The 25634-nt window shown below is 48.9% G+C and overlaps 1 protein-coding gene across 1 annotated transcript in view; it reads right to left on the bottom strand.

The window, feature by feature from the left end:
- atrnl1a (attractin-like 1a) overlaps window positions 1-25634 on the bottom strand; it is a 100318-nt gene that overhangs the window by 32814 nt on the left and 41870 nt on the right. Inside the window, 5 exon segments of the mRNA XM_062464538.1 lie at window positions 9881-10038; window positions 10833-10911; window positions 11213-11307; window positions 17396-17448; window positions 23454-23547. Of these exon segments, the coding sequence (XP_062320522.1) occupies window positions 9881-10038; window positions 10833-10911; window positions 11213-11307; window positions 17396-17448; window positions 23454-23547 (479 nt within the window).

Raw genomic sequence — 25634 nt, 5'->3', positions numbered from 1 at the left:
TACACGCCAAAAACACACAGCCCCCTTCTCACCCTCCCTTCTCTCGCATGGCAGCTGACGCTGGCTGGCGCAGACGGCCCCTTCAATTTACGACAGCCGCAGTCGGCAAAGCAACAACAATCGATAAGCCGCTCTGCCCCCCCCCCCCCCTCCCTCTCTCCTCCCCACCCCCCTCCCTCACCCCCCAGTGGAGCGGGAGCCATTTCGATGACGGCTCCCGCTGGCGCTGCCACTCCAGCAAATCCCTCGCATCTCTTTCCCTGACGAGGCCTGCTCCGCTCGCTGGGGTGGAAAAAAATCCTTCCATCATAAAAGAGAATCATTCTCTGTCGTTTAGAAAGCTCAGCAACCTACCCCCCCCCACCCCCACACACACATCTCACCCCAACCCTCCACACATCTCAGATTTTACTCTAATAAAAGGTCCGCTTTTACTTGTTCGATTGTGAAGGAGGAGAGGAGGGAAAATCTGGCTAAAGTCTGAAAAGCCAATCTGAAAAGGTGTGTGTGTGTGTTTCTGACTTTGCATATGTACCATCTGTGCATGCATGCATGTGTGTGTTTAATGGCTACATCCAGTGGTTTAGAATATAGGCATCAATGTGTTTTTAGACGTGTGTCTCTTGAACTGGGCAAATGAACTCCTGAAAAACAACTGTATTTAAGCCTTGAAGATGCAACAGGACATTGAGCCTTCATGGGCTAAACTAGCACTCTCTACCTCTAGGGCATGTGTTTTTTTCTAGAAATATCAAACCCATTATCCATAGTGTGTAGGAACTGTAACATGGATAGTGTCCACTAACACACCATTGAAACGACCAACCAACCAGGACCCTGCTGTCATTACCATAGCTACACAGGACAATGAGACAGCTCATCGGTTCATATTACCTGTACGCCAAAAGAACAATTTTCATATTTATGGTTTTGTGAGTCTGAATATGTGAACGTGCTCTATGCAAATCCACTAGAGAGTGTTCACTGGTGGGCTGACTCTGTCATGGGAGACTGAATGGGGAGAGAGTGGGTTAAGGATACTGGAGAAGCACCAGCCAAGTGGAGATGAATGAATGGATGGCTCTCTTTACATCACATTAGTGGAGCGGAGCTCTTCAATTCTTCAACTCTTCAAATGAGAACCCGTGCACACACTCACGTATGAAAATGAAATGTGTATACACACACACAAGTATGCAAGAGCAAACACACTTCCACACAAAGATACTCATACAAGTACCTATTTACAAAGAGAGAGAGAACATCTTTTCAGGCCTGTACTCCAACTCTAGTCGTGCTCTACTGTAAAACGTAATTGCTGATAGAGCAGAGGTTAAGAGGTATAGAGTGACAATGTTTTCTAAAGCTCAATAGTAACCCCTTAGAGTTGCAATTATCATGACTGAGACCAAACCAAGAGAAAAAGAAAGAGAAATATATGGACAGAGTGAGAGAGAGAGAGAGAGAGAGAGAGAGAGAGAGAGAGAGAGAGAGAGAGAGAGAGAGAGAGAGAGAGAGAGAGAAAGAAAGAAAGGAGAGAGTACAGTTGCATGACACATCAAGTCAATGAGTGGACTCAAAGGCCCACAGTTTCACAAAGGAGTCATTACTGCTTGGCTACGGTGGCCCTCTAGGGACAGTCCTATGTGGCAAAGACTGAACTGTGTTCCGCTTAACTTCCAAACTCTGACAAGAGCTGCTTGTTAAAAGCTACTGTGGAGAGGAGGGATGAACTAATCAATAGGAGATGGGAAGAAGAGCAGTTGGAGGACATATGTATAGTGATGAAGGGGGGGTGGGGGAGGAGAGATGTTCAGGGAGGAGGGGGGGGGAGAGATGTTCAGGAGGAGGAGGGGTGGGGGGTGGGGGAGGAGAGATGTTCAGGGAGGGGGGTGGGGGTGGGGGGTGGGGGAGGAGAGATGTTCAGGGAGGGGGGGGGGGGTGGGGGGGTGGGGGAGGAGAGATGTTCAGGGAGGGGGGGGGTGGGGGGGGGGGAGGAGAGATGTTCAGGGAGGAGGGGGGGGAGGAGAGATGTTCAGGGAGGGGGGGGGTGGGGGAGGAGAGATGTTCAGGGAGGGGGGGGGGGGTGGGGGGTGGGGGAGGAGAGATGTTCAGGGAGGAGGGGGGGGAGGAGAGATGTTCAGGGAGGAGGGGGGGGAGGAGAGATGTTCAGGGAGGAGGGGGGGGAGGAGAGATGTTCAGGGAGGAGGGGGGGTGGGGGGGTCGGGGAGGAGAGATGTTCAGGGAGGGGGGGGGGGGGTGGGGGGGGGGAGGAGAGATGTTCAGGGAAGGGGGGGGGGTGGGGGGTGGGGGAGGAGAGATGTTCAGGGAGGGGGGGGGGTGGGGGGGGGGAGGAGAGATGTTCAGGGAGGGGGGGGGGGGTGGGGGGGGGAGGAGAGATGTTCAGGGAGGGGGGGGGGGGGGTGGGGGGGTGGGGGAGGAGAGATGTTCAGGGAGGGGGGGGGGTGGGGGGTGGGGGAGTTGAGATGTTCAGGGAGGAGGGGGGGGAGGAGAGATGTTCAGGGAGGAGGGGGGGGAGAGATGTTCAGGGAGGAGGAGGGGTGGGGGGTGGGGGAGGAGAGATGTTCAGGGAGGGGGGGGGTGGGGGGTGGGGGAGGAGAGATGTTCAGGGAGGAGGGGGGGGGGGAGATGGAGGAGGGGGAGAGACATGAGGAGGAATGTAGAAAGCGGGTGGAGGAGGGAGGGAGGGAGGGAAGACAGATGAGGGAGAGATAAGGAGATGAAAGAGGGATGAGGAAAGTTTTAGGGGACGAGGGGTGGCTGAGTGCACACTAGAGTGTGCACACGTGTATGTACACGCGTGTGAAAGTACTTGCTTATATCTACAAGAGTATGTGCGAGTCAAAAGTGTCTCGCAAACACGTTGGCAAATGAGTCATTAGCATATTCATGAGGGGACCTAATGACCGCGGCCAGGCATTCGCTGAGCGTGATGTCCACCTACTCACTATGCTAATCAGCCATACCTGGCAAGAAATCTCCTGAAGGGTGCTCTTAAGGGTTCTCCTCCACACCTGACATGTTCAACGTCTCAGTTCAGAAATATGTCGGCCTGAGATTAAGAACATGAGTGTACTGTCACCGTGTTTACAATGTTACTGGAAACCGATGTCTGTATGTTACTGTACACCTCAATCTTGACCTTGATAATGAATTCCTGGGAGATCCCAAAAGGGTACACTACACATGATGTTGTTGTGATAACGTGAGCCCCGGCGGGCATGGAACATGATGTGAATACTGGAGATCTCTGGAGAAGAGGATCTTAATCCCCCTGCAATCCCAGAGGCAGACTAGACTACGTCTAATCCCTGACTCCTTTCAGGAACACACAAACTCTTGATTAAAACACTGATTTGTTGATCAGTTTGGATTGGTCCTAATCTGAGTTCAGATCCACACGGCCACGCAGTCTAAACCGACTCTAAACCTTCTCAACAGTCCACTTTATTCACAGTCATCATATTTGACCCTGACACGGTCTGTCCGTTCCATTGAGTTTTCCCTTTTTGACAGTGATCCATAGTCTCTCTTTCTTCTCTCTCACCTCCCCCACCTCCTGCACCCACCTCTCCACCCTCCCCCCTCCCTCCTCCACCCTCCCTCCTCCACCCTCCCTCCTCCCTCCTCCACCCTCCACCCTCCCCCCACCCTCCACCCTGCCTGCTAGTTGCGTGACAGCGTCGAACCATTGATATCCAATAGCTCCATCTTCCTGCTAACAGCCTGACCAGACCTGGGTCTGTGTTCAGACCCATGGTGCACACAGACCCCAGCAGGGGTCCACTCAATCGGCTCCCAAATGGGTCCAAAGTACCAGGCTAAGTGCTAACTTGCCATCAGCAACAGACCCCGGAATTCAATCAACAAGAAACGGCAGATGCAGGGAAGTGCTTTAATTCAACACAACTTAATTCACCCTTAAAGGCAATTGGGCAATTAACTTTATTTCTACAGGTGCAAACCTGCCATCTCCATTTAAAGTCATTATGCAGGAATTCTAAACATTATGCAGGAATTATCTCTGGCGCTGTGAGAGAAATATGTTGACTCATTAGGAAGAGTTCAAGGTTGGTTTTGGGTGTAGCTCTTCCTGAATGGGGGTTTATGCCTCGTTTCATGTGGCGGGGCTGTGTTTTGGCCTGTGGCTAACTCTGTCCTTTGCAATTCGTTTTGTCTGTCTATTTATGTCAGTCAGTCTGTTTGTTTGTTTGTGTGTGTCTGTTGGGGGAGGTTGGCTGCAGCTGGACAATAAAGTGAGCTTCCTGAGGACCAAGCCTACTTCTGTCAAATCATCAAGATGAACCAATTTCACACATTAGCCGCGAGGGTCTGTCGATCACTGTTGTTCTAAAAGAGGGAGAGATCTGAAACGGCCAAACTCCACACACCTATTTCCAATCATCAGAAGGTGAATTAGTTGGCTGTGGTATAACAGTTTTGTCTGGACAATCAATTCAATTTAAGTTCAAATTAAATTCACGCATGTAGCGACATCCATGTGTCCATGAAACTCAAAACAATTACATAAGCAATGCTTTCGTTTCCCCCCCCCCCCGACAATGATTTTGACCACATGTTCACACCTGGACTAGGTTGCAGGTATACAGAAAACACACACACACACACATGCACTGGTGGTGATGATGGCTACGACCCAGCAGCCCCTGATGTTCTAACATGTCATTTCCTGTATCTCTGTCCAGCGAGCACTTAGCCCGGCCTCTCCCCTTTCAGCCTCATGGAAGACGATCTGGCTCTGAGAGGCCCGGCCCCAGATAGACCCGGCCCTCTCAATTTCCTTTTTATCCAATAAAGGACACTTTGTCACGGCAACGGCAGGAGTATGCATGCATGTGTGTGTAGTGTAAGGATGCAGACTCCCAAGTTAGGCTGCACACTGCCTGTCAGAAATGAGATTAGTCCCGGGGCGTTCTATTTAATGACGACCGCTGAGAGGCTAAACAAGTGACTCTGTGTTGGGGAGAAAATCAAATTAGCGGGCGATCGAGAGGCTTGGAGATGGACGAACAACAATGGCCGCAGCAACTGAAAGGGCATTTAATCAGCTGGATTAGGGCTGTGAGGAGGAGGCGGGATGGGACGGGGGGGGGGGATCGATGAGAGGACAGCACTCAGACAGATCTGGGGGGGGGGGGGGGGGGGGTGCTGGTAGGAGACAGACAGAGGGTTTGTGTGTAGGTGCAATAATCCTCATCCTGACCCTAAATTCAAATGTCATTGAGGGGTTGGGGATGAGTCAGGCTGGTTGTGAAGATTGACGCACATCACAACAGGAGCGTGAGAGTGGCAGAGATATCGAGTTACAAATTGATGTTGGGTAGGAAACGGATGAATAGGAGAAACAACGAACGGGAGAAATGAATGTAAAGAGACCGTGAGAGAGATGGGAACAGAGGAGAGAACAGCTCAAATGTGACAGAGAGAGCCTGCTCCAGTCTCTCACTTTACCAAACAAGTTAACATCGCACTGCCGCGTGAAAAGCAAGTAGCAGATTAAAAACCCCAAACTACTGTTCATCTGGGCAAAATGTGATGTCATGGTCGAAAACCCAGAGAGCGGGCAGGAAAGGTGCAAGGTCACCGTGACAGAACCAATCAAAATCTGTTCCGCAAGGACGACCAATTACAATGCTCACGCTCACCCTGCCCTCCAACCAGCCCTCGGCGTAGAGGTGATGTCATCTATCCACAGGGGGGAACACTGAGGCGGACCAGGCCGAGGTGTGTGTGCGTGTGCGTGTGTGAGCACGTTTGTGAGCCAACATGCCCATGTTTGTGCATGTGTACGAGCATGTATGTGTGTGTGTGTGTGTGTGCTCTCGTACGTGCGTGTGTGTGTAAGTGAATACGTGTGTGTTGTTGGTCTCAGACATCCATAGCGGTGTTCCCAACACCCTCCCCTCCTCGAGAGCGATGGGCGGGGCCGTTTGGCTGCAGCTCAGAGAGTCATCCATCAGCAGCGCAGAGTGTTAACACTCTTCATCATCACTGCCGGGACACGTCCTCCTGCTTCGCGCTAACGGGGACGGGATTAATCACCTTCTACACGGGCGGGGGGGGAAGGGGGGGGCACGGGTCCACACGTATGAGGACAAAAACAGGAGAAAAAAAGACAGATGGACAAGAGGACCAACACCTACACAAACGTATTCTCTCTCTCCCTTACTCTCTCTCTTTCTCCCAACATACACACACACACAAACATGCACACGCTAACACCAAGCCGCACTGACAGTAAACAACACAGGCACATCGTAACACATTCCACCTGACCCCTCGCGCGCACGTTCTATCCCCCAGATGTTCGCTCGGAGAAGGTGACATTGCTACGCGGGTGTCTGTCATGCTAGGCTAAGCTACTTCATATTCCCTCTGTTAAACACTGTAAAATTAGCTGGCTGTTTCCCTTCAGATCTCATTAGGCTCTGCGGAGTGGATGTGAAAGCAGTGTGTGGTGTTGCAGTCGTCCTGAGCGTGTCTGGATGAATGTGTTGTGTGTGAACATGAGAAAGGGCGAGAGAATGGGTGAGTGTGTGTGTGTGTTTAAGAGAGACATTTGAAATGAGTTTGTTGTGTTTCCGTCATACTGAATAAGACTCAGAGAGAGAGAGAGAGAGAGAGAGAGAGAGAGAGAGAGAGAGAGAGAAAGAGAGAGAGAGAAAGAGAGATAGAGGGATGTCTCGACCTGATTCAAAAGGACTTTGACATGTACCATAGAAAACAAAAAGGTCAAGCGACGATTGTCTATACGCGATCAGTCAGGTGTATATTAGTCTGTGTGCCATTAGAGAAACTACAGCCTAATTCTCTCCGCCACTGTGGTGCAGGAGATGATTCACCAGAGACTACGTATCCCACCCTCAGCCACTGTCACCAGTAACACTGCCACATAGAGTGTGAGTGACAGATATTTCAGTCAAGCACTTGGCTGGACAACCAAGGGGGCCGTTGGGATAGGATCCTCCTAAGGCCCGGGGGGGTGGACAAGGGTCTCAATCAAATGCACCCCATCTCCCTGCCACTATTAATAAAATCAAAGGGCTAGCATAGGCAGCTAGCACAGTCACAGAGACTGACACATGGGGAAGACGAGCTGCTTTAAAACCATAGAGCAGACAGGACTGCAGGAGATTCATGCAAAATGTATGAATGTCTGTACTTTGGCTGGACCTGCAAAAAAATAAAAAATAAATAAACTGGGATCCCTCACAATGCACCTGTTCACACTGTGAGGGGAGAGAAAGAAGGGGTGATGAAGAATGGGCCATCTTTCTATCCACTGTCTGTCTAACCAGTCTAGTAGTTCAACTATTCATTCAACTATTTCTTATCGTATGTGTTTTATCTTGTATTTGTCTGTCTTTTGCTATGTTTTGTATTGTGCTATGGACAGTTTTTTGTGTGTCCGGAATAAAGAAAATAAATAAATAATAATATTCCATACTGAAGACCATTACAGTATGACATTGTATCACAGCTTTGGAGGAGTAAGACCCTGCACCAAGCTGACAACTGGCTGTGTATGTCCAAGCATGCACCGTGGCTGTGTATGTCCAAGCATGCACCGTGGCTGTGTATGTCCAAGCATGCACCGTGGCTGTGTATGTCCAAGCATGCACCGTGGCTGTGTATGTCCAAGCATGCACCGTGGCTGTGTATGTCCAAGCATGCACCGTGGCTGTGTATGTCCAAGCATGCACCGTGGCTGTGTATGTCCAAGCATGCACCGTGGCTGTGTATGTCCAAGCATGCACCGTGGCTGTGTATGTCCAAGCATGCACCGTGGCTGGCTGAGCCCTAGTCATTAACCAGTTCATCAGATAGAGAGACAGTCATTAGTAATAGTCTAGACCTCATCGCCACTCTCTCTGTATCGGAAGCTTCCAAGGTCAACAGGGCAGAGGAGAGCAGGGGATGGGGCAGGCAAGGACTGGGCTCAGGTTACTAACAACACACTGTGTGTGTGTATGTGAGAGTGCGTGTGTGTGTGTGTGTGTGTGTTCCTGATGCGTGTCTATACATGGTTGTGGGATAAGGCTCATCATCGTCATCTGGGACTCATGTTACCTTCCTCGTCTATATGGAGCCCTGATTAGGCTGCCTTAATGGGAATGTGAGTCCATACAGGCTGGATCGATGGCTAATGAGCTCCGCAACTGGCAGGATGTTTAGTAATAAGCTCCCAGGAAGAGCCACATCTGCACTGACTCTATTACAGAGCGCATTGATAGCTGTGATAAGCAGGGATTTTTAGTTGAAACTAATTCCTTTAGCATCGCAAGACTGGCTGGCCCTGCTGGGGGTGGCTTCCTCTGAGGACTGGGGAAACCCTGACAAACACGAGCCGCTGGATAGAAGAGAGTGAGGTGGAGAACACAGTTGACCAAACCCACTGTGAGTCCTCCAGTTTCCACTCACACAGTTAGCACACGTTTCAGTTGGCCGAGCCGTGGGTACGGTCAGTCAGGTGCCATTCATCCCAGATCCCAGCACACCTTTCTTTGTTTTCCTCAGACGAGACGAGGCGAGACGGGACAGCGTTTATCACGTAGCGAGGAGAAGGCTGGGCTTGGCTGACAGGCCTTTCAACTAGAAGGGCCCTGCTCTCCCTCTCCCCTCTCTCTCTCCCCCTCTCCCCTCTCCCCTCTCCCCTCTCCCCTCTCCCCTCTCCCCTCTCCCCTCTCCCCTCTCCCCTCTCCCTCTCCCTCTCCCTCTCCCTCTCCCTCTCCCTCTCCCTCTCCCCTCTCCCTCTCCCTCTCCCTCTCCCTCTCCCGCTCACTGGTGTTCCTTCCTTCCCTGACATCCACCCTCCTTTATCTTCACACACCATCTTTCTTTCACCCCCCCCGCCACTCTCCCATCTATTCCCCTCTCCTCCATCCCTCCTCCTCTTCTGCTCCGTCTTTCTACCATAGCTCCATCTCTCTTTCCTTTGTCATCCGCTTTTCTTACCCCTCTCCTTCATCTTTTCTTCCTCCACCCCCACCCGCACCCCACCATCTCTCCTCACTTCACCCAGTCGTCCATATTCTCTCCTCCGCCTCCCCATCTCTCAATGGATGTCTCTCTGCTTCAGGAAAGGGTCTGTCTCTTGGTGTGGCCTGTCTGTCTGTCTGCAGAGTCTCTGTTCGATCCCCTGCCACCACTTTCCCATCGCAACATTCAAGCTGGCACCCTTCTTAAAATATAACCGCTAAAGCCGACTTCAATTTTATGGATCATAAGATTACAGCGTGACTATTTCGTGGGGCTGTCTCTGTTTTAAAGCACCCAGCCCGGAATTGATGGAGACACTACCAACTCACGGATCATTGACTCATTATTTTTTGGGCTACACATATTTCATTTCGTTTATGCTTATTGTCTTCACAACGTTTTATGCGTTAACGACACAGACCTTGATTTCTTGGCTTATAAATTGCGTGTTTTATAAATTCAGGGAACTAACATTTAATCCATCCAGCCCTTAAAACCGGAGGGATCTATATCTATACAAAACAGATGTATAAATATTAAAGGTTTACACGGGAAGAAAAAAGTATTTCTAAAACGTATTCCTACAAAATATACATTACAAAAGCACCACGAGATAATCAATTAATAACCATTAATAACAATTTACAACTGAGGCAATAATGCAGGGCTTAATTTCAAAGTGTTCATTTCAGAGCAATGGTGAGAAGCTATGTGTTATTAAGATCAATATGCAAACTCTCTTTGCCTCACAAAACACAATGACTCACACTTAAATAAACAAACTTGTTAGAATGACAGAAAGCATGTGAATAGAGTGTGTGTGTGTGTGTGTCTGTTTGCAGGCTGGTGCTTGTCTTACCTGGATCTTGATTGGCCAGGTGAAGTTGCTGATATAGACATAGAAGGTGGTGTTGGGGTTGAGGCGGAAGTTGAATTTCTCACAGGAGAAACTGTCTCTGTGTTCCTTAATGTTGGTCCTGGACACAATGTGCACCTCTTCACCTGAGATTGTGCCAGCTAGATAGAAGAGAATTCAGAAATATGAATGTTATACCAAACGTCTCCCAGGCCTGTGTCCATGTGTAGTTTTCCTAATCAATCATATTCATTTAGAGTACATAGTGCCAACCAAAGTGCTGCACAGTAGCAACAGAGCAGAAATGAGTACATAGAGTATGACACACAAGAGACAAACTACACACACACACACACACACACACGGCATGGCACACGCACTGACAACAACAAAAAAGATCAGAGAGAAAAAAAAAAAAGAGAGAAGAAAATCGATCTGACACACTTTCAAAACTAAAAAGTTGACGCCCTTCAAAATATTATCAGGAGTAATGCCTTAATGGCGGAGTATTTGAGACAGTGTGAATAAAAGATTAGGGCCCGGCTCTTTATCGGCGAGTGTGTGATTGTCGAGTCCAGCCCTGCAGTCCACTCCCAAATGACACTCCAATAGGAGATTCTAGCCCCCAAGACACTGCTACTGTGAAAGCACAACTTTATCTTAATTGAAATCACACAAAAACACTCTGAAAATGTCCCAATGCCAGAATTCTAAATATCATCGCAGTGTTTTGTCAAGTAGGGCATCCCCCCTCGAGACACACAAGTGATTCTAACCCCCAAAAACTCTGTAATAAGGGATGATTAGGGTACATTTTAAGCCCTTCATTTAGCAGGTTGGGTAACCAACTGAAGTCTCATACCACTCCTAAAACAATGCACAACGCTAGGCCAGATGGTCATTTATTAGCTTAACTTATTCAGTACTTATACTTTATTGACTGAATGATTGTTACCTGTTGAGCCGATGGACCAGGAGATGTTGAGGTTGAAGTTGTTGGATGCATTGATGGACATATCAAGATTCTTGTTGCTCTAGAGAAAGAGAGAGAGAGAGAGAGAGGTACAGTAAGTCACCGTTCATCTTGGTATATACTATTCGTTTTGGAGGTATGAAACATTTTCCACTCAGTTATCAGAATGAAATAGAAAACGATTCCGGCTCAACTACAGATTGATTCCGGTGGTGTTTTGGAAAGATTCTGAGCGAGAAGTATTTTGATTCAGTTACAAATGAATTCAGATTGAGTGGATTTAGGTTACAGATTTGGTTACTGACTGATTCAAGTCCCAGACAGATATTGGGATTCTAATTCAGGTTGTGTTGCTGACTGACCTGTTCAGGCGAGGCCATGAAGTTGATGGATGTGTAGTGGTGATCATCCTCTTGGAGCAGGCTGAAGGTGAACTGGTAGTCTATCAGCAGGTTATCTACAACACACACACACACACACACAAAAACCACACACTAAATAAACACTAACTCAAACAAGCAATCTAACGTTCAGAACAGTTTCTCATGGCATTGCAGTTTAAGTGTTTGTTGTTTGCCACCAGCATAGGATTGAAATATAATAAGGGGGGTTGAAATACTGCAGACAGGTTATGGTTATAGTTCTGAAAACAATTGTACCCTTTACTTCATTATCAACACAATCAACAGATCCCTTCTTCTTCAGAGACGTTGGACGCTCTAATCATCAGATGTTGCCAGATATATAAACGTCTAAATTATCGACCACCACGTCAATATTCAATTAAAGACTTAAGTATACAGAAGTGAAGACTGGTCTGAGATCTAAATCAGCCCTGCAAGCAGCCACCGGTCATTAAAGGGTGCAGTTTGATCGATTGGACACGAGTGCTGCGCTGATAGACTAATTCCCAGGTTTAGGCCTGTTCAATAGCCCCTTTTCTGTCTCTAAACGGTCGTCGTCTTCTCTGAGTGAGTGTGTTTGCCGGACACACAATAGGGGCTATAACGCTGAGGGGGTATGGAAGCGTTTAACATCTGGAGCCCTGAGAGAGTCTGGGAGGGTCACCTTGTCACGCTGCTTCAGACAGCTTCCAGACTCAAGGCGCCCAGGCCGGCCACGATAGGCCGAGAAAAGAGGGTCGGCGGCGGGCCGCATTGAACGTGCTCTGCACGGCTGAGCCGTGGGCTTACACCATCACGTGCAATCAGAGAAATGACAAATTGACCGGTTGCACTTAATGGAACGGTTCAGTGCCTTGACTCATTTCCATTTTGAGCAGCTTCAGACCTGCCATTCATGTTAAATGGGGTATGAGTGGAAACACATTGCAGAGGGTTCAAAAAGGCAATGTCCACATTAGCCTCCACTACTGCCGATGTGCTCCCTGTTTACACTCTGATGTAGATGTTTCTAGCACACTCCATCTCAACACTCAATCTCTTTGACCAAAATCTATTAAATCCCAGCGGTTTTACGATCCCTTAGGGTTGGAATCCAGAGAAGAAATACACAGAAAGAAATATATCATTTGAATCTACCAGCATGTCTAAAATTGGCTGCACAGCAATAGACTGCTCGTTGAATATGAATTGTAAAGACACATAGAAATGCATGCAAAGCCCACAGCTACCATTGTTTAGAGCCCAGTAGTGATGGAGGCCTACTCTGGAGCTGCTATGTACAGCATTGAAGGTAGAAAATTGTTGAAACTTAATTAAGGTACCAGGCAGAGAACAATTAAAAACCTTGCAAAAGAGGAACAAAATTCTCCTGCAGAGATCGGGCAGGACTTGAATTGACCTCTTCCTTTAAAAACGCACATTTCATCCTCTCCGAGACGAAAGGAAATTATGTTTGACAAAGTTGTGTTTTGTTTAACCGCCACGCCGAGTTAGAGGATTTAGGAGTTATCAGATCAAAGCTGATGTGGTTCTGTGGCTTCCAGGCAGCCGGTCTACATGTGTGCTGTTTATCCCATAAGGGTCTTCAGTAAACTTCACACACTTCCACACACTCCGTAAAGGGGACACACAAGTTCAGGGGGAACTTGGAAGTGGGATGCTGGAAGGTTTCTGGATGTTTGGAATCACTGTATGATGAAGAGGCATAGCCCACTCAAAGAACCCCTGCTGTGTACGCGGTAATGAGTGTGTGTGTGTGTGTGCGCGTGTGTGTGAGGGAGCTAGTGAGTGAGAGAGAGGGGGATGGAAGGAGGGAGAGAGGTGTATGAGTTCACAGAGAAGACAATGGCAATGTAATGAATGGAAGCTACTTGTCAAGCTGCATAATCCGTCCCACATCCTCCAATATGTTTGATTATACGCCTGTTAGAAGGAGCTGTCGTGTTGCAAAAGTTCACTCAGCTAATTAAGACTCCCATCAGAAACAGCTGACAACAATTCAGCTGATGAAATCTGAATTACACAGTACATACTGTACAAACGGGTCACACAGATGTATCACAAAAGGTATTACATTTACATTTACATTTAGTCATTTAGCAGACGCTCTTATCCAGAGCGACTTACAGTAAGTACAGGGACATTCCCCCGAGGCAAGTAGGGTGAAGTGTCTTGCCCAAGGACACAGCGTCAGTTGGCATGACCGGGCATGACCTCGAACTGGCAACCTTCGGATTACTAGCCCGATTCCCTCACCACTCAATCACCTGACTCCCCCCCCCAGTATTGCATGCCATAGATAAATCTCATACGTGAGCAACAGTTAGCATAACATGTATCTTTGCTCCCGCTCCTCAGAAACAAGATACTCAACCAAGAAGGCTTCCACCCTAGGAGGTCAATTGATATTATTATACATTTTGTTTCCAGAGGGCAAAAAACAAGCATGGAGTTTCTAGAACATTCCCTACACAGGATCCACTCTCGAGACTTGATTTGACGCCTGTTACAAGTCATTATTTCCCATTTGAAACACCTTCTTTATAAGTACAGAAGAAAGGAGGGAAGTAGATGGGAGAACATAGTGGATCACAGCTAGGAGGAACGAGGGAGATAATGCAGTTAGGTGTCAATTATTTTCAAAAGGTTTTCAGGTTCATCTGTGAAAGGACAGACGCATCAGTTATCTAGTCTTACACTCTGAAGTAGAGCTGCAATGGGTTGAACGATTCTTGGTAAATGTAAGTAAAGCATCCAGAAAATTCATAAAGATTAGCTCTTGGGATTCCTAATTTAGTGCTGCATAAATCCAAAATGATGGGCTGTCTAGTATTCGACCAGAAAGGCCAATACTTTGACATGAAGATGAGACAAGGTAATTATCTACATTTCTGCCTATTTCTTATGAACATCACTCTCTAGGGTGTGTCATTACATTTAAGGAGGATCATAATTGATTTAATGCCATATTATTAAATGATCAATTGCCTGTGTAAACTTGGAAAAATGTGTAAAATAATTCAATAATTTATCCCCACCAAACTTTTGTAAATGTTGAAATGTTTAAAAACGGTGCACTTCTAGTGATTCCACTGTTTACGATGCCCTCCTCCTAAATATATAATCCAAGCAGACGCCAGGCTATCGATGGCTGGCGTGCAGAGTCCGGTGTCGCTGGGCATCAGAGAGAGATGCCGGTGACCCTGGTTAGCCTCCCAAGCGGAATGCCTGTCAGCGAGCGTTTAGCCGCTAATGCAAAGTGGCTGATTATAACTTAATGAGGAAGCCAGCGGGCAAGGGGCAGGGCGCCTCTTAACTGGTCCTAACTGGTGTTGGGATAATGGATGACTGGTGGGAGACCCTTGGTGGCTCTGTCGACTTCCATCTGAGGACCAGCTCTGATCTACAGCAAAGGGGCTATGCTGGGAGAGACTCATTAGCCTGGCTAGCATAGCCATCCTCTCATTACACTAACTACACCAGACTGGTCAGCTCATTGACGAGGGGCCGGCTCATTAGCCGAGCTTGTCTGCCTGGTCGGTGATGGAGACAGTAGCTTGTTAGCTACAATAGCACGGCCAAACGATAGACATTCATCGGCCATTCAAATATGAGACATCAAATGCGAAATAGACCAAGTCCTTTGAAAGGGGAAGATGCCTTAGAGATCAAGCTAACAACTTAAACATTGGGCGTGATAAAGTGGTTTATGAGGTAGCATCATCGTAGATTCATCATCATCGTCACTGTCATCATTAGCATCGCTGTGTTTGATGTTATCCCAGCTCTGCTGTGTCATTACTAGCATTGCATTGGCCCGTGGATGCATTAGCATGTCACCAGCCTGTAAAACAATAGACGAGAGATGTTGCAGTCACTTCCCCTTAGGGCAGTCTGGTAATGTTGTGTATCTGCTGTTTGTATGTGTTTGAGTGTCTGTCAGTCTGTGTGTGTGTGTGTGTGTGTTTGTGAGTGCATTCGTCTTCAGACAAACCGATTCCTCGGTCAAAATTGGCTCAATTAGTCACTCTAACTTTCTGATGTCGGCCTGGAGCGTGCCTGGCTGTGCAGACTCAGGTCGGCAGGGAAGAACGAATCAGAACCATGCAATCACTGTGATCCGACCAGCAAAAACACAAGCGATCCATGCTGCTACGTAGATACAAACACATTTTTCTTGTACAGTTTACAGTCGTATGATTTAAGAGTTATCATGAAGACGGGTGCTAGAGTAAAACAGTGGAAAAAGAGGATAAACATCCCAGCGAACTGTGCACAAACACAGAAACTGTTTCCTGCTCTGTGGCTGCCTACTGTAGCATCTGTTAGAAAATGTTAGAAAAAAAATGCTTGCAGTGATTGGGGGAAAAAACAAACATGTTTGAGTACATCAGCAAATAGAGGCAAAGGAAATATATAGACCATGTTTTGACATCATGGCTCAGAGCAGGGCAATGTTCAAAGCTTAGCCATGCCAGTACATGTTTAGTTAAAATCACTTTGATTTTTAACAGCTGTGTTTGTACGTTGGTGTGCGTAGTAACTAAACATGGATGTGGATGGGATTGGACATAGTTGAGGTGTCCATCAAAGTGGCTCTTAAACTGGTCTTTGGCTTCTGTGAAAGGAGGTTGTAAAGCCTGTAAGTGATTCCGTGCTTGTGGCTGTATGGCTGCGGTAGACCTATGGCTCATGGACTCTAGGGAGTGCAAGATACCAGAGCCCCACCTCTGAATCAAGGCAGGGCAAGACACATTTCTGTGAAACGACCCTGCCTATAGCAAGTTCATAAAATATTATCTTGAACCTGAATACATCATACCTTTCCCCCTGTTTTGTAGGTTTGACCACCATGTCCACTGTGACATCTGAATGCTAATATTTGATCTCTGCTATCAGCCCTGTGGCTCACTCTGTCTCTGGAAGAGAGGACTGATGTCTTTCTAATGGGCCTTTTAGACTGTCTCCGTGCCTTTTAGGCCTTTGTTCAAATATATAAGAGGCAGATAGGGACAGATCGACAGATAGGTGGGTAAATGGACCTGAAACAGGTTACAGGTTAATGACTTCGGAACCACTCACTAACCAACACGTGAGAGATAGTCAGGATGTGACATCGCCCTCAGGGAGGAAGTTGTCAAACCCATCTGGAGAGCTCTCTCGGCGATCGCTGTGACAGAGGTTGGATGGGAACTGTGCCCACAATATGCCCTCAGTCACTGCCTGGAAACCACGGGCACTCTGCACTGCGATGGTGCCACCTAGTGCCAACATCCGTCAGAAGGGACGGTGGCAGAACAGCTCAAGCGTCAGATGATCCAGTGACGAATGCCCTCATGCACATCCAGTATCACCTTTCATTTATTTTTCTCCTCTAATATTGTGGTTTCTATCGATATTGCCTTGATCAAAGACATATTTGCCGTGATCAGAGAACTTCTTTAGAGAGCAGATTTGATTGCGGTTGAGGGTAAGGTTACCCACCCCAGCTTTTCACTGAACTCTTAGAGACTTGACCCAGCTGGATGTCTATTGTTATTGACAGCCTTTGAACTTGGTCCTAAGCTGGTAACCTTACAATTGGCCCGTAGAGCAACACCGGCAGACCGATAGAGGGAAACAGCTGTTAGTACTTCATCATTTCATCTCTGAACTTCCAACTTTAAAAAGGCCAACGAGTTGCCGCTAAATGAAATGAATCAGTCTGAGTAGAAGGGATGTTACTAGCATCTGATGGGACCTCGCCTCGCCTCACCTCTACTCTCTCTCTCCCCCGCCTCTCCCTTCATCTCCCTTCTCTCCTCTCCCTCCCCTCGACCCTCTCCTTCCCCGTCTCCCCCTCTTTTTTCCCCTCCCCTCTCCCCTCCGCCTCGCTCCTCTCCTCTTCTAAAAGCACATCGTCTCTCCCATAAGGCCGAGAGCTAGGTAAACGCTTCCATCTGCCTGCGTGGAGTGCGTACTGTGGGGTCGAAGGTCATGGATATACGCAGATGCGTGAAGAAGTGAGTGAGTAGGAGTGAAGTGGGGGCGGTGTTGTGAAGTTTGTGTCCATGTTTGTGTGTGTGTGTGTGTGTGTGAGTGTGTGTCTGTCTGGAGTACGAGGAGGCAAGGGAGACTCAGGTGTGTATCCAGGATACTTACAGTAGCACGTTCCTCTGAGAGGGTTGCCAAGGTAACGGTTCTCGGAGTCACACCTGCAAATACATTGAAAGAGAGGGGGTGTCATTGTAAAACAATTGGATTAACTAAAGAGGCTCGGTTGTCTAACACTTCTCCAAAGACAACAACAATAAATATCTACAGGACAAAGAGAGAGATCTAGACAAGCTTCAGGAGAGAGAGAAAGACAGAGTCCAGCTCCAGGAGAGAGCTAGACAATCTACAGGACAAAGAGAGATATCTAGACAATCAAGCTCCAGTAGAGAGAGAAAGAGATATAGACAAGCTTCAGAGAGAGAGAGAGAGAGAGAGAGAGAGAGAGAGAGAGAGAGAGAGAGAGAGAGAGAGAGAGAGAGAGAGAGAGAGAGAGAGAGAGAGAGACAAGCTCCAGGAGTGAGAGAGAGAGAGAGAAAGGTACAGAGAGACAGACAGTGTGTGTGTGAGAGAGAGAGAGAGAGAGAGAGAGAGAAGCTCCAGAAAGAGAGATAGACAAGCTCCAGAGAGACAGACAGAGAGAGAGAGCGAGACAGACAGAGAAAGAGACAGAGAGAGAGAGAGAGAGAGAGAGAGAGAGAGAGAGAGAGAGAGAGAGAGAGAGAGAGAGAGAGAGAGAGAGAGAGAGAGAGAGAGAGAGACAAGCTCCAGGAGTGTCTACCACTGAGCAGGGGGAGGTCTGCTGACAGCTTCACTGAGGGCTCTTCTACAGCAGCAACAACCTGACCTTGTCTGAGGAACTACTTCTCCACCAGGAGTGTTGAATACAGAGGCAGGTGTTAGCTAGACTGGATTGCAGGGTCTCTGAATATAACTAGCTGAAAGAAAGCCTAGACCTGAACCAACATGAACAAAGTGTGTCTGAGGTTAGGTGCTGGAGTGCAGTATGATCAATGTTTTATGTACAGTGTGTGTGTGTGTGTGTGAGAGAGAGGGTAATTGTGGTAGTTGCCATTTGATCATGCAGTAGGGGGTTATGAAGCCAGTGGTCATTACTGCAGTGCAAACACCAGCATTTACTGCCATTACTATGGCAACACAGCAGCCAGACAAGGGCCAGGAAAAAAAGGCTGTCCAGCCAGCGAGCCAATCAGCCAACAAGACAGTCAGCCAACCAACCAGGGAGGCAGCCAGAAAGTCCAGTGCCAGCCACCAAGGAAACCAGTTTGGGGAAAAATCCATAGACAGCCTGCCCTGACAAGCCTTTTCTAAACACGTATGATAAATCAGTAAATACGGCCTGGAGAGTAAATAAATGGAGGTAATAATAGCCCTGCAAGGCAGTCTGGGTAACGGCGAGATGGAGCGGGCGCGGGCGTGGGTCACCCCCCCTGTGTTTGTAAATTCTGTTCAGCCTCAGCCCTCCTCAGCCCGACTGCCCCGCAGTGCGACAGGGTCAGGATGTAGCGGAGCTGAATATTTCATCCAGCCAAGGACGGCGGTGCTGTGTCCCGCACCCGTACTGAGAGGAAGGCTAGCAGGGGCTGGGAGGTAGGGGGTTGGAAGGTAGGGGGCTGGAAGGTAGGGGGCTGGAAGGTAGGGGGCTGGAAGGTATGGGGGCTGGAAGGTAGGGGGGGCTGGGAGGTAGGGAGGGCTGGGAGGTTGGGGGGGCTGGAAGGTAGGGGGGGCTGGGAGGTAGGGGGGGCTGGAAGGTAGGGGGGGCTGGGAGGTAGGGGGGGCTGGGAGGTAGGGGGGGCTGGGAGGTTGGGGGGGCTGGGAGGTTGGGGGGGCTGGAAGGTAGGGGGGGCTGGAAGGTAGGGGGGGCTGGGAGGTAGGGGGGGCTGGGAGGTTGGGGGGGCTGGGAGGTTGGGGGGGCTGGGAGGTAGGGGGGGCTGGAAGTTAGGGGGGTCTGGGAGGTTTGGGGGTCTGGGAGGTAGGGGGGTCTGGGAGGTTTGGGGGTCTGGGAGGTAGGGGGGGCTGGGAGGTTGGGGGGGCTGGGAGGTAGGGGGGGCTGGGAGGTTGGGGGGGCTGGGCGGTTGGGGGGGCTGGAAGGTAGGGGGGGCTGGAAGGTAGGGGGGGCTGGAAGGTAGGGGGGTCTGGGAGGTTGGGGGGGCTGGGAGGTAGGGGGGTCTGGGAAGTAGGGGGGTCTGGGAGGTAGGGGGGGCTGGGAGGTAGGGGGGTCGGGGAGGTAGGGGGGTCTGGGAGGTAGGGGGGGCTGAGAGGTAGGGGGGGCTGGAAGGTAAGGGGGGCTGGGAGGTAGGGGGGGAGGGGGGCTGGGAGGTAAGGGGGGCTGGATGGTAGGGGGGGCTGGGAGGAAGGTGGAGTGGGGGGGGCATCTTCATGGCTGCTCACAGGAAGTTTGGACAACATAAGCTTTGGTGGTCTTGAGTGTTATCAGGTCTGAAAGCTGCCCACCCCCCTAACCCACTGTCAACCCATGGAGGACAGGAGAAGGGAACCGCTTTTCGTTTGTACACCCGTACACACACACACACACAGCTAAGAGGCCTTTCAAACAATTATGTGTCTTCTGGTAATCTTCTGAACATGACAGCAGTGTTAAAAAAGCTCTGCTGGGAGTTGGGAGGTGGAGAATGGGATGGGGGGAACAAACACACACACACACTCGCTCTCTCTCTCTAGAGACCACTAACACTTGAACACTACACTAGGGAGCCAGGGGAGGGGAGGACGAGCTAAGCGGCTTAGTTCTGCTGTTAATGCTGCCAAAACGGAAGACCACCCTGGACTACAGACCCCACATCTTACCACTGTCCCTCACCCTCACCAGTCTTACTCTTGGACACCAAGACCCTACACTCCACCAAACCCCCTCTTCCCATGAAACACAAACAATCCCCCCCCCCCCACAACACACCCACACAAGCTCTTTGTTTCCCCCACCAGTCCCTGAGAGGCATTACAAGGACACAAGCCAGAGTCCCAACAGATCCTTAATCCTCAATTAAAGACTCACTTTTTGATTTAACACACACAACGGTAAACACACACACACACACAGCTTCAGAGTGACAAGTAGGAGCCTCTAAGAGCCCAGTGTTCTCTGGGGACCGTCACAGAAGCAGAGGTTGTGTGTCACTTTGGTTGAGCTGCAGCCGTCGAATGAGAGGGAAAGATCTGTCACACCTGTTCCACATAAACGGTCTCTAAAAAGACACACGTACGCAATTCCACGGCTCTGAGACCCGGTTGTTTCAACACAGCCCGTTTCTCCTCAGGGGGGAGGGGAGTGGAGAGGAGAAGACAGGAGAAGACCTCAATGTGATCTGCTAGTAAAGTTTTGAATCCTCCAGACCTCTTTGATCAGTGATGCTACCGTGTTGTATAAAGTCTTAGTCTTCTGTATGTAAGAGGGTCCTCTCTTCTGGTCCCTGTTTACTACCAGGACTGCATGGAGCCAACCTTCACCGCAACGCAACACTGCATTCCTGTACTCTATGCTAATTTGGGGTATAGCTTAGGGCATTTGACTGCGGATCAAGAGGTCGTAGGGTCAAGTTCCTCCCCAGCCTTCTTGTACTGTACCCCTATATGTCACTTTGGGTAAAAGCGTCTGCTAAATGATTACATTACTGTTATTATTTCTTCTCGTCAACCACCAAGGGTTGGCTTCTCCTACACAGAGTTCTAGCTCTCTCTTCCCATCTGTCTGCGTGTCAGCGTTTATTTGTTCATGACCACACAGTGGGGAACATACTTTTGGTTGTTCGCGTAAGCTCACTAGAAACTTACTTTGAGCATTTATTTCTACCCACTCGCACGCACACACAACTACAAGCACACACCAAGTTACGCAAACGCGCAACGGAGCACACTCACTCAAGAGGAAATGAAATGGAGAACGGCACACGAGCAGAGATGGAAAAGCATCTTGATGTGTGACAGGTGGGGAGATAAGCACAGGGATCGGATTCTTCTCACTCACTCACTCACTCTAAAGAAATGTTCTCCTGCTGTCCACAGGTCTTCCAACTCTCCCTTGTCACTCTTACCACACACACACACACAACACTCCAACCCCTCACTGACCTCCCAAATATACAGCGTCAGCACACCCTGTTCAGCCTCCTGTTGACATGAGACTGGGAACCAATCAAAGACAGAGAATGGCCAACCTGGGGCTTCAACACCATCTAAGCCAGTGAGAGACAGTGTGAACGGGAATGTGTGTGTGTGTGTGTGTGTGTGTGTGTGTGAGCAGACAAAGGGAGTCGTGAGCCAGAGCTGGAGCAAAGGACAAACATCCCCCAGGAGAATCCACACTCCTGGCCTGACTTCCTCTCATTTCACATTTCTGAGCACACACACACACACACACACTTAAACACACACACACACAGACCCTTAAACACACACAAACATATCGACCGCACATTGACACACTCGTACACCAAAATTGTCTTTGTTTCAATTCAGTCTGCGTGACAAAGCAATCTCCTGGGCACACACTCCTGAAGAAAACAAAAATGAGGGGACTACACAGACTATACATACTATTACAAGCTGTTGTTTTCCTGCTAATGCTTCGTTTATTGCACTCCCAGCATGCATGTGTGTGTGTGTGTGTGTGTGTTTGTGTGTGTGTGTGCGCATTTGTAGACCTCCTGAATACCATCGGCACCTGCAGTCTGTCCAGAGGGAAATTGTTCGTTCATAATCTAAATAGCAAATAAATGGTCCTGCGCTAGACACCGCCATTAAAAACCAAGCTTTCAGGAAGCTACCCATTCTGACAGCCAGTTTAAAGGGATCTGTACGTGACACAGCAGAGTCGCAGAGAACACGTATAAATCAAGCGGAGAAAAAACCCACAAAACACGGTTGCTTTCCCTTTGTCTCGCCCTCTTTCCCTCCTTTTTTACCTCACTCCATCTGTCTCTCCACTCTCCCTCGTTCTCTCACTCTCTCTCTCTTTCCATCTCTTTCCCTTCACCGGTCTGAGAAAGGGGTGAGTAATGAAAGTTAAGAGTGGGTTCCAAAGGAACATTACGCTCACATACCGGTGACGAATGTCAACATGAATGGAGCACAGTCGATGTACAGGCACAAGGCCACCGATCACGCTCAGGTCTGAGATTGGTTTAAAAAAACGGGTTGGTGCTTAGTGCTACTACCTGTTTTGTTCAGAGCTGGATATAGTGGTTATGTATGTGAGATTGTTCAGGTTTTCATCTGCAGATGCAAGGAAGTAACTGAGCTCCATTCTGTAATGCCAGCCAGTCTGCACAACACCCTCCCACTCCAACATGCTGAAACACACGCACATCAAACACTGGCGTTCCAACAGTGCAAAGGTCAACTGGTACCAATGACACATAGATGTGCTCACAGTCAAACAGACGCTTCTTCCTGGATAAACCGGAGCCGACTGGCTCGAGATGAGAGGCTGCTGTGGCAGAAGCAACATATTCCTCCGTGATTCCTCATTCTCCTTCTCTCTCTTTGGGAGACCGGCCTGTACCAAGGGGACAGCACTGCTTTTTCTCTTCTCTGTATTTGCCTTCTTTTTCAAATGCCCTCTCCTCTCAGTCTCTCCATCCCCGTCTGCCTCCTTCCCTTTCTTTCTCCACTTCCTCTCTGCCTTCCTCCATTGGCTTAAAAAAAAAAACTCCCTCACACATCCTTCTCCCTCTCTCCCACAGATTTATCGATGCAGCATTTTTCACCCAGCCTCTCCAAGCCCGCCCGGCCACTTAAGGCTATTATAGTGCTGCGTATGGCGGCCTGGCCGGGAGCTAGGACGGCCCCAAAAGCACATGCCGGGTTCTGAGCCCACCTGTGCCAACCCCATTTCGGGGCATTGAAGTTATTGAGGTGCATTAGCAGAGTGGTGATATGCTGACTCGGCTAAAGTGGGGCTGGGTGGGGGGGGGGGGAGAGAGGAGAGATGAAGGGGTTCACAAGAAGGCCAACCTCACAACGGTCCTGGAGGGAAGGGTCAGATGTCACAAAGGGGGCAGGGGTCAGGTGTTACTTGGTGTGTCATTTTAGAGTCTGTTTAGGGCATTGACCATAACTAGGTTGATCAAGGAGACAAGCGTTACCGGTAAATAACGGTTGACAAGAGTGCATCGTTTATACTCACAGTTGGCACTGGTCTCCCTTCACCCCCTTGGTGGTACAGAAGCATTTTCCTGTGGTCACCTGGCACAGGTTGGCATGGCCGTTGCACTTGCAGGCTGACAGGAGACAAAGAAAAGGGGCAAGAAATAGACGGTCAGAAATACTCTAAAATGTTCTTGTGTTGCAGAGCTTTGTGTTGTCCAGGAAAGAATGACAGTTCTTTCACGTCTCGCTGTGTATGACATCTTAATAGTTTTTTGGGGGCTTTTGAACGTCATTGCTCGTGTCCATTATCTACACCATCGTGCTGGTAAAAAGTGGTCAAAGTACTCTCAAATGTGGTCATTTTATGTGTGGGTGTGTGTGTGTGTTTGTCCATGTGTGTGCTGTTCAACAGGACCTACGGATTGGACGGACAACTCAGGTCAAGATAACCTGTAGCAGCGAAATACAATCAGGCAAAACTGCCTTCCTACAGTGTTATCATCCAGCACTGAACAGTCCCTGTCACTGCTCCTGAGGCAAACAAAACAAGACAGGTATTCAAAGAAAACATGGCATTATGGATATTTTACAACTTCTACAGCTCAAACGTTCCCTTTCCTGCCTTCAAATTACCTTGAGAGTGGTGTACTAGTGTTAAGGGGAGAGAAAGAGACAGAGACAGTGGATGAAGGAGAAAGTAGTGGTACAGCCATCACGTCAAAAAAATAAAATGCTGTCTTACACTCACAGCGACGCATCTTCAGGATTAAATAAAAAAACACGACAACTTTTGCTGCGGGAAGCTTCAGACATAACGAGTCACTAAAAGCAGGTTTTGGAAGGACGCAGAAACTTAAGGCAGTCAGGAACTTCACAGTAGCTGTTTGTCCTGTGCTGAACCACTGATGGGGAACATTGCTGTGTCTCCGCCTGCTTCGAATACACAGAGAAACCCACTCAAGAACCCTGCTAACTGTAGAGACGTGCCTTCTACAAAGTCTGTCTGCTTGTACACACACAAACACACCCACACACACACACAAATGTCAACTATCACACAAGCACACACACAAACACACACACACACACACAGCAACTGTTATCACACAAAGAAAAAGAATGAAATAAGCAGTGAAGAGCAATGCACGTTTTGTGTTGGGAGCCTCTGCAGCTTGTTAGTGGTGCGTCTGTGGGACTCCCACTGGTAGTTGGAGCTGCTCAAACGCTCTGTGTGCATCCCTGCTGGAAGTCCCGCATGGGGCTACAGCTCCCTGCACTGTTTAAACTGAGACAAACACAGAAGCTGGAGATGCAGTCGGAGCGAGGAGCTCCTCTGATCCCATCCAAACTGGCCTCGTGATATGGGATGTGGCAGGAATGCCCCAAATACATGAGGCTTCATGCAGTCGTACTGTTTATTTGATGACGAGGGCAGACCGCGCTGAGGCACACACTTGTGAGCATACACACGCGCGCACTCTCACACACACACACACACACACACACAGTACACACTCTTAAACAGACACACTCTCTGTCCTACATGCATCCTCACACTCGAACAACCGTAACCCACTTTGGCGTAAACAAAGTCCCGTTCGTACAGTAGATCCGGAGCTCTGAACGAGGGGCCTGATATAGATCCTCTCCTTTCATAACGAGCAAGCAGAGGAGAGGAGGAGAGAGATCAGGGACTCGGGCTGTACAACACAGCAGAGTGGTAAACAGATGAGACCGTCCCGGTCAACGTTCCCTCACCAGGAGAGGCAGTACCCTGTCTGGGTAGTACAGTCTGTCTGGGAGGCTTCAGTGATTCCTCCATCAGGGCTCTTATTCTGTGGTGGTTCATGACGCGTGGCGTGTGCAGCAGGCTGGGCTGCTGAGCCAATCGGACGGGCTTTTGGTTTCCACAAGGGGGCATTTTGTATTTGGCCGTCTTTTACACACTCTTATAGCTAACATAATGAGGGGGCACCACATTTAATTTGAGGGGCATTGCCCTTCACTGACTCTGGTGTGCAGTAGTCACCTCACTGAGGTCATCCCCAACTTTTCCCTCTCTCCTCTCCCTTAGTTTACATTTACACTTACTTCTCACCTCCTCCTTACATGTAGTCATTTAGCAGACCCTCTTATCCAGAGCGACTTACAGTAAGTACATTCCCCAGAGGCAAGTAGGGTGAAGTGCCTTGCCCAAGGACACAACATCATTTGGCAC

Source organism: Osmerus eperlanus, chromosome 6, assembly GCF_963692335.1.
Source record: "Osmerus eperlanus chromosome 6, fOsmEpe2.1, whole genome shotgun sequence".
NCBI lineage: Eukaryota > Metazoa > Chordata > Actinopteri > Osmeriformes > Osmeridae > Osmerus > Osmerus eperlanus.
The sequence above is the reverse complement of the archived record's forward strand: the minus strand, read 5'-3'. Positions and strand labels throughout refer to the sequence as shown.